Below are 9,836 nucleotides of genomic sequence, written 5' to 3'. Positions count from 1 at the left end.
CCCCCAGAGGCCCGGCTGGGGTCTTCCGAGCGCTGTGCCGCGGGGGCGCCCCCTCCGTCCCGGACCCCGCCAGTTTGTGGCGCCTCCAGGGCGTGCGTGCGGCTTCGTGGTTTTTGTTTTTGTTTTCACTTCAAAACTGTTTCGCGGCTGCGATGGGATGTAGGAGGTGATTGTTTGACTCCCTCGTGGCTGTTAGGACTTAAATTCGGAGGTTTCCCCCCAGTTCAGGAATAATGACCCAGGTCCGCAAACAGTGGTGATGGTACCGACACATCTGAGCGCTCGTCCCAAGCGGTGTGCACGCATTAACTCATTTGATCTTAACTGCCACTCTGCGGGGGCAAACATTTTCATTCCATTTTATTTTTAACAGATGAGGAAAGTGAGATGCAATGAGGTTTAGAAACTTTCTTTGGGTGACGAACCAAGTAGCATAACCGTTGCATTCGCACTCTTCGCCGCCGGGTAGCTTACTTCATTAAAGCCGTTAGGATTTTAACTTTTGCCTTGTTGACAATGACAGAGCCGTGCGTGGTGATGCACGCCTGTAAACCTTGGAGGCTGAGGCGAGAGGAATGCGGAGAGTTCGAGGCCAGCCTCAGCTACATAGCGGGACCTTGTCTTTGAAAATTAATGACAGGAAGTCACAAAGTTTAAATCACGCTATTTCTCTGCAAGGACATTGCCTGGAACTTGAATATGAGTTAAAGTGTTTTTTTTGTTTTGTTTTGTTTTCTTTTTTCAAACTTGCTCCGGAGGAGTTTATCATAATGTGTAAACGCGGAATAAAAAAGTAGAGGTGGCAGTCATTATGAATGACTGGAGGGAAAGGACGCGTTTTTTCTTTGGTTAGTTTTCATATCTGATGCGGTTCTCTACCAGAAGTCCTAATGTGCTGATAACTTCTGATACATGTTTAAAAGAATTATTTTGTCATAGGCGAGGTAGTAAGTTTAAGCGCTTGAAAAATAAATGGTTATACTTTTTAAAAATATATTTTTTGGGGGCCAGGGATTTAGCTCAGTGGTTCTGCCGCCTGCCTCGAAAACACAAGCACCCGAGTTCGATTCCCGGTACCAAAAACAAACAAACAAACAAACAAAATATATATATGTATATATGTATACATATATATATGTGTATATATGTATACATATATATATGTGTATATATATATGTATACTATATATACATATGTATATATATGTATATATATGTATACACACACATATATATATGTATATATATGTATGTGTGTGAAATTAATTTTGATTTTTGTGGTGGTGGGGATGGAAACCAGGGAGGGCTGAGCTACACTGCCTGCCCTTTTCACTGTAGTTCAGGCTGGTCTGGAACTCATGATACATAGCTGAAGCTGGCCTTGAACTCAGTGATGGTCAGCCTCCTGAGTGCTGGGATTACAGATGTGTGCCCTCACTAACTTCCTAGGCTAGTCTAGAATTTGCAGTGGTTCTGCTTCAGCCTTAGGCTACCTGGGATTACAGGTAGGGGGCACCGTGCCAGGCTTAATTTAATTTTTGTATTAAATTTAGGAAGTACAAATAAATGTTTAGATGATTGTCACAAATTATAGCCAAAAGTATTAGCGTGTTTCACAATTCTCATTTGATTGTTATTTATATAAGCTTATTGAAATGGAATGAAAATGTTTAAAGCTGTTATTTTTTTTTCTTTCCTCATATTTGCTTTTTTAAGTAAAAAGAAATGACAAAAAGCTGATCAGACCTTTGAGAAAACATGTTTTCTTTCTTTTGAATCATGGTCAGCCCAAGCTGGCGTTGAACTGTCTGTGCCCCAAGCTGGCTTTGAACTGGATGGGATCCTCGTGTCTCATTCACTTGAGTCAGTATCTTATAGGCAAGCTCTACCATGCTCAGCTTCTTTATATTTACTTTTTTTTGTACCAAGGATTGAACTCGGGACCTTGCGCTTGCGAGGTAGGTGGTGGAACCACTGAGCTAACCCCCCCAGCCCCCTTATATTTACTTTTAAGCAGCAGTAGAAAACTTAAAACATGACACTAAATGGCAGAGCAGTCTGGAGCATAATCCTAGTTATTTGGGAGGCAGAGGCAGGACCATCTCAAATTCTAGGTTAGCCTGAGCTAATTAGGGAGATCCTGTCTTAAAGTAAAAACTTTAGAAAAAGGGCTGGAGTGTAGCAGGAACACTCTCTGGATTCAATCTCTAGTACCCACCAAAACAAAAAGGGAATTTTTTTTTTTTTTTTAACTGTCTAGAAAATTTCCTTTCAGACCTCAGGTAGTAATTGCAAGTGAATTGTATATATAAAAGTACAAATTACAGAATACTGCAAAACTTTAGTAAACCTATTTGCCATATATTATTTATGTCATGTATTATTTATTTATTTGTTTGTTTTTTGAGACAGGGTCTCACTATGTAGTGAGACTGACCTGGAACTCACTATGTAGCTAGCTCAGGCTGGTCTCGAACTCACAGTGATCCTCCTGCCTCAGTCTCCCGAGTACTGTGATTACAGGGGTGCGCCACCACGCCTGGCTGTCATGTATTATTTAATAAAAAGGCACAATAAAGTTTATATTGGATTTGAAAGAAGAATTAGGTTGATAGACAAGTTTTATATTTTCAGTAAATTCACGTTTTATTCCTTGAGGTGTGTTTTTGGTTTTGTTTTTTGGTACTGGAGATGGAACTCTGGACCTTGTGCTTGTGAGGCAGGCAGCAGAATCACTGAGCTAAATCCCTGGCCCCAGTTCTCCCTCTCTCTTTTTTTTTTTCTTCCCTGATACTGGGGATCGAACTTGGTACCTTGCGCTTGCAGGGCCACTGCGCTAAATCCCAGGCCCCTTAAATGTAGTTTAGAGAGGGTATCTTTGATAGTCTTAGTTCTTTTCATATGTGTTATTTTTACATTTATAACAATTTTTGCCTGACTGATCCATGTATTTTCTTTTCTAATGTGGCAAATATGAGTAGTTCTAGCCAGGCATCTGAGGCAGGAGGATCGCTATGAGTTCTAGGCCAGCCTAGACTACATAGATAGTTCAAGGCCAATCCAAACTGCATAGTAAGACCCTGTCTCGAACAAAGTAGACCAAGGATGTAGCTCGGTGGTGTGCATCACCTGGTGGGAGTTCCTGAGGTCAGTCCCCGGTACCAAGAAAAAAAAAAAAGTTCTGAGTTATGGATGCTGAGGATTGTTGCTCTGACAGACCAGAACATTTGTAATTTACCTGGGTTTTATGCATTTGTAGATTGACCTGGATACTATTGATGTCAGCAACCTCAACAGGCAGTTTTTGTTTCAAAAGAAACATGTTGGAAGATCAAAAGCACAAGTAAGTATTTCTCATACTGTTTCTATTACCCCCAATGGATCTTTTATTTATGATAGCAAAGTAATTCTGCCTATTCTGTGAGAGAAAAGAGGTACAACTGTTTCTTTAGATGCAGGATTGTTAAGAGTAAAAAGATACATTAAGTAGAAGGCTAAAGACTAAGCTCTCCATTTTTAGTCTACAAAGGAAATAGAATTGTGTTATAACCTTGTAATTGGAGTAATTATTATGTGTCTTTCATATTTAAATCTTTGATGGTTTGTTTAGTTTTCTTTTGTACCAGGGATCGAACTCAGGCCCTTGCACTTGAGAGGCAGGTGGTGGAACCACTGAGCTGAATCCTGGGCCCTTGATGGTTTATTTTGGATGAGGCTAGTTTTCCTAACTCCATAGAAGGTGACTTTTTTGTGAGAAGCTTCAACCTTCTTCACAATTTTGACTTTTTGGGGGGAGAACTGTATTCCACGTTGACTGAACTCAAACTGACCTTCCTGCCTTGGCCTCCCCAGTGTTGCATTACAGGTGTGCACCACTGCGTCTGGCTGATTTGGGATCTCAAAACGTCTTTTCCTTTGCCTTGTTACCAGCCATTTTGTCTGATTTCCACTTGTTTCTCCCTTTTCATTTTTTGTTTTTTGACTTCTTTATCCAGTGAGGTCTATAACAATGTGCATCTTTGTGGTTTGCAGTTAAACTTACCTGGATGGTTTTATAATCAGTGTCTTACACTGAGGGTCTTGTTAAGTAAATGAATGAACGACACTTGATTATAGCATTTCATGTTTTTTTATATATATTTGTGGTTCTGGGACCTCACTTGTGTGAGGCACTCTGTTATTTAACCGATGAGCTGTGATCTCGGTGGCAACCCCTCACTTTTTTTTTTTTGAGACAGGATCTTACTGTGTAGTCTAGGCTGATTTAAATGCACTTTGTAGTGCAGGTTGGCCTTGATGTTCCTGCCTTAGCCTTTCAAGTGTCTCCACTACAAGCCTGGGCTGCCAGTCCCAGCTTTCTTTATTTTTGAAACAAAGTCTCACTAATTGCTAGGGCTGGCCTTGAGCTTTTGATCTTTTCAGCTACAGCCCTGTGAGTAGCTGGAAGTATATAGACACACACCTATGGGGTGTGCTTGGCTATTTTTAATTTCAGTTTTCATATAGAATGCATTTGGTACATGTGATGGTGTTGAGGGCTTTCCTGTTATTTTATAAATTATGTAGCTTAATGAGATTTTATCACTTTTTAGAGTTTGACATGAAGTTACTATGTGAGATAACAGTCCTTGTGTCTTATAAGTAGATTTGAAATACAAACAGATGTTATAGTAATTTACTGTTTGTTTTCCAGGTTGCCAAAGAAAGTGTTCTACAGTTTTACCCAAAAGCTAATATTGTAGCTTATCATGACAGCATCATGAAGTATGTAATAATTATTTTGAGTAGTTGTGTTTGCTATGAATTTTTAATTAAACTTTTGAACCCTAAGGTATTTTTGTTAGCCAAAATGTAAACACAAAATCATTCTGCTGTTTAAAAAAAATAAGTGATGAGATATTTTAATGTTTTTAATGCATTCATTGCTTAGAAACTTAGTGAACATTATATTCTTGTTCCACATTAAGAAGGTATTTTAAACTATAAAATGTCCTTGTGTATGATGATTCAGACTTCTAAATATATTTCATTCTGATCGATTTCAGTTTGAAAAGTTTTCTTCCAAAATATATTTATTAGGACTCTGGCTTCTGTGATATGACACTGGGAATTGTAGTGGTGCAGTGACAGACATCTCTCACCCGACCCCCAGCCCTGTCCCTGGAATTGAATTCTGGACCTTGGTGCTGAGCTACACCCCAGCCCACTTTTTTCTCTTTTAGACACATTGTTGCTATGTTGCCCAGGCTAGCATCAAATTTAAGATCCTCCTCCCATAGCAATCCGGAGTGCTGAGATTATGAACATGCGTCACTATGTTGGTTGGGGTACACTTGTCTCAGTAAAAATAGAGTAAATATATAATTTTGGAGGTGTTGGAACGAGGAACTGTGTGTTATTTTCCCTCTAGTGCCAGGGATTAAATTTAGGGCTTTGGGCAAGTGCTCTATTACTGAGGTATACAACACTAGTCCCTAAATTACCCATTATCTGTACTTGTTCCCTAGCTAACAAGTACATTACTATAAAAGTAGTACTGTTAAAAATAGTTCTTATTTGAGGTACTAGAATTAGAAAAAGTCTTATACTTTCTCAGGGCGTTTTTATCTCCAACTTATTTTTTATTCTGATTGTTCTCCAGACCTGCCTATAGCTCTGTAACCATTTTACCCCATGTTACTTTCCCAGTACTGCTAAAAGCAGAGAGAGACCCTAGGGGCCTGAACCCTGCTGATCCTGACCATGTGAGGTGAAGCTGTAAGCCATGTCGATCCTGGGAATGTGTTCTTTGTGTGTTCCCAGGCACTCGCTGCCCTGAGAAGGCCTGGTGAGACTAGTGAGGTTATGCCATCTTTCTGCCTATTTGAGATCTTGTTCATGTGCCCTAGGTTGCTGGCCAAAAAGGATACAAATTTAAGGGAAATAATTTCTTTTAAATCTGCTTAAGTTTGGAAAAAATCAAATCTTACTGTGTATATACCCCTAACAGTTATTTTGGTACTTTTAAAGACCTTGAAGCATACTGTGAGTATCATGTGTAAGGCTAAGTTTGGTGATCTTTTTTGCTTTGCTTTGTAGCCCTGACTACAACGTGGAATTTTTTCGACAGTTTATTTTGGTTATGAATGCATTAGATAACAGAGGTAAGATTTTTTAAAAATTCCAATTCAAGTGATATTCCACATTTTTTACTTGCTTCCATGTATTACCTGATAATTACAGAAGAATGGTGGTAAATTAAGGATCACATTGTTTTGACCAAGGTATGGCAGTAGAAGAGAAAAGTAGCAGGTTGAGGGTTTTTGTGTTTTTTTTTTTTTTTTTTGGCACCGGGGATCAAACTTGGGTCCTTGTGCTTGCAAGGCAGGCAGAGGAACCACTGAGCTAAATCCCCAGCCCTGTGGTTGTTTTTTGAGACAAGGTCTCACTTTGTAGTTTAGGCTGGCCTTGAACCCACTATGTAGCCCAGACTGTCCTTGAATTTGCGGAGGTCTTCCTGCCTCAGTCTCCTGAGTGCTGGCATTATAGTGTGTGCCACCATGCTGGCCTAGGTTGGGGTTTTTGCTGTCTTTAGTTTGTTTGTTTGCTGCTGGTGATTAATATCAGAGCCTTGTGTATGCTAAGTAAACTACATGCCTAGCCCTAGCACCTTGGAATTTTGTAATTTAAAAATTATTTCTAGGGTTGGGGTTATAGAGCATTTGTATAACATGCATGTGAGGCCCTGGGTTGATCACCATCACCACAAATAGTAAGATTTTGATATTAAGGGTGATTTTCCTGGACTGTGTTTGTGGTTTAAATCTCTTATGCTTCATATCTGGTTGTATGTCTCTTAGAATAGTTTGAAATTAGTTATGTAAGATGGTCCATGCCTATAAATCCCAGGACTTGGGAGGGTGAGGCTGGAGGATCATTGAGTTCAAGGCTGTCCTAGGCTACATAGTGAGATTCTGCTTCAGAAAAAAAATAAAGCAAAAAATTTCATTCTAATTTTTTTTTTGGCCTGTGCAAGATTATCTACCTGTGTTTTAATTACTATTTTTAAAGTGTCTACTATTAGTTCAAATTAAAATTAGTTTTCCACTGAGGGGAAGATACAGTTTCCATTTAAACATATGTAAACAATTTTGAGTCAATAATGTCTAAATACAATAACCAATAATTTTTGGAGTTCTCAAATCTTAAGATTTGGACATGAAAAAGTTAGTTTTGAAAAGGGTGGTCTAGTACAACATTTTTATTTCTTTTTTTTATTAAGTTTATTGGTACTTTTTAGGTAAACAGTACAGTTACATTCATCATTGGGATCTTATACCTTTGCATGAAGTATCTTGGTTCATTCTAATTAAAGGTAGGCAATTTGTGTTTTAAAAATCTTGGGCCAGGGATTTAACTCAGTGGTTCTGCTGCCTGCCTTGAAATTGCAAGGTCCTGAGTTTGATCCCTGGTACCAAGGAAAAAAAAATCTTGTTAACTAGTATTTATCTTTCAGCTGCCCGAAACCATGTTAATAGGATGTGTCTGGCAGCTGATATCCCTCTTATTGAGAGTGGGACTGCTGGTTATCTTGGACAAGTAACTACTATCAAAAAGGTAAAGAACAATTTTGTTTTTGACTTTCTAAATATTTACTTGAGCCTTATGGAAGGAAGAAGTAGATGTTGAATTTTTATAATATACACACGCCAGTAAAAGATGTAAGGATTTTCATGCCATGTAAAATTTAGGATGATATACTTGAGGCTCTGGGTTCAGTTTCCTGCCTGTGTCATCCTCCCTCTGGAAGTCAGGATGCTGTAAAGGTACTTTAAAAGACTAGGGGCAGAAATCTCTCAGCTGTGTCACTTTGTTTCATTTAGTTAAATGTTAAAATCCATAACTGAGGTGGTGGTGCGTGTCTATAATCTCAGCATTCTGGGATGCTGAGACAATGAGCCTGCAAGATTGCAAACTTGAGCCTGGCCTGGATAACTTAGTAAGCCTCTGCCTCAAAATAAAACAGGCTCGGGATGCAGCTCAGTTCAAAGGCTGTGGGTGCAATCCCCAGTACTGCCAACGATTCAGAAAAAGTATTAAATCTTACCATTAAAAAATTCTTTGTAGGGCTGGGGATGTAGCTCAGCTGCGCCACACCTGCCTGACAAGTGTAAGATCCTGAATTTGATTCCCAGTATGGGGGGGGTGCAAACGTGTTTTTAAAATAATTCTTTGTAGCACGAGACTACATGCCATGCTGTGGTTGATACATGGCAAACCAGGCTTCTAAAGTGTTTTGGTCTGGGAGATAGATTGGTAGAGTACATGCTTACTATCAGTCCCCAGCACTGAATCAATAAGTTACTTTTTATCTGTATATGTATATCTCTGAAAAGAACTTTGAAAACTTTTCGGGGTGATCTTTTAAATATTTCAGTTTTTTTTTTTTTTTGAGAGAAGGACTTGCTATATAGTTCAGACTGGTCTTAAACGCACAGTGGAAGTGCTGGAATTACAGGCATGCACCACCACTCCTGGCTATGTTTCAAATACTTAAAGCTAAGGAATAGTAGGACAAATACTAATAATCCAGTTTTGTAAAATCCCAACATTGTGATTTATTTGTTCAGATATTTTCTCTTTGAGGTGTATAAAGAAATTAAAGATTACAAATATATTTGGAGAATTGTGCAGGTTTTTAAACCTTATGACATTATGGGAAAAAACCCACTATGCATAATATTTGCTGGTTTTAATTGATAGATTTTGGCAGTTTATTCATGTTAAAAATTGTGACTGTTTGATTTATTTGAACTGTTAGATATTACCCTAAGGGTCAGGGATTTAGCTCAGTGGTTTTGCTGCCTGCCTCGCAAGCACAAGGGCCGCCCGAGTTTGATCTCCAGTACCAAAAAAAAAAAAAAAAAAAAAAAAATTACCCTTGCAGGATTTTTAGACTCATTCACAAAGCCTATTGTACATGTCAGTGTGTATTCTATTTAGTTGAATAAATGGAGACTGTATCTGTTGACAGATTAAATAATAGTTCTCTTTTTCCCCCTAATATAAGACATAACTGCTTGCTATATGACTGTCCCCAAGAAAGTATATTGTAAGGTCAAGGGCACAAGATGAGGGAGAAAACTCTGAAACTCTTGGAATAGTATTATTGAGAAGCTGAGCCTGGACTCAGGAGGCTGAGACAGTAGGATTGCTAGTTGGAGGCCAGCTAGTTCAAGGCCAGGCTGAATCCCTGCCCCTCCCAAAGGATGACTGTGTTCAAATAACTATTTATTTATTTTGTTTTTTTGTTTTTGGTACCGGAGATCAAATTTGGACCTTGTGCTTACGAGGCAGGAGGTGTCACCACTGAGCTAAATCCCTGGCCCTCAAATAATTTAAAAACAAAAAAACTGATGTTGAGAATTGGTGATCAGAAAAAGATGATTCATTTGACTGTTTTGAAAAATTACCTAAGAACTCATAGACTTCTTCCAGGATTTAGATTCTGTACATTTAACTTGAAACTTGAGTGCCAACAAAAATAAACAAGTACTGCCTGCCTTGCAAGCACAAGGACCCAAGTTTGATCTTGGGTATCAAAAAAACAGAATAAGACAAAACATAAACAAGCAAAGTTTGGTGATAGGATTTTCCATGTATTCAGATAGCTCTTGAAATTAATGATTACTTTGAATTTACTTAATTTTTGTGAGATTTTTTAAGATCATAGTTATGAGTATTACTTAACAATTTTTCACTTTTGAGAAATGAGTAGAAAATCGTCTTTCTTGTACTTATAAACTTTTTATTTCACATTCAAGTACAGGATTTTTTTTTTTTTTTTTGGTACCAGG

General features: G+C 38.4%; 1 protein-coding gene across 1 annotated transcript in view; it reads left to right on the top strand.

Moving 5' to 3' along the window:
- Positions 1 to 9,836, top strand: part of Uba2 (ubiquitin like modifier activating enzyme 2) — a 39,597-nt gene that overhangs the window by 479 nt on the left and 29,282 nt on the right. The window contains exons 2-5 of the mRNA XM_033765737.1: positions 3,258 to 3,343; positions 4,694 to 4,764; positions 6,079 to 6,143; positions 7,496 to 7,596. Coding sequence (XP_033621628.1) covers positions 3,258 to 3,343; positions 4,694 to 4,764; positions 6,079 to 6,143; positions 7,496 to 7,596 — 323 coding nt within the window. The remainder of the gene's footprint in view (positions 1 to 3,257; positions 3,344 to 4,693; positions 4,765 to 6,078; positions 6,144 to 7,495; positions 7,597 to 9,836) is intronic.

The sequence above is a fragment of the Fukomys damarensis genome, unplaced genomic scaffold (genome assembly GCF_012274545.1).
Source record: "Fukomys damarensis isolate Sample0158 unplaced genomic scaffold, DMR_v1.0_HiC HiC_scaffold_19, whole genome shotgun sequence".
NCBI lineage: Eukaryota > Metazoa > Chordata > Mammalia > Rodentia > Bathyergidae > Fukomys > Fukomys damarensis.
Note: the sequence above shows the minus strand (reverse complement) of the source record. Positions and strands in the feature narration are given on the sequence as shown.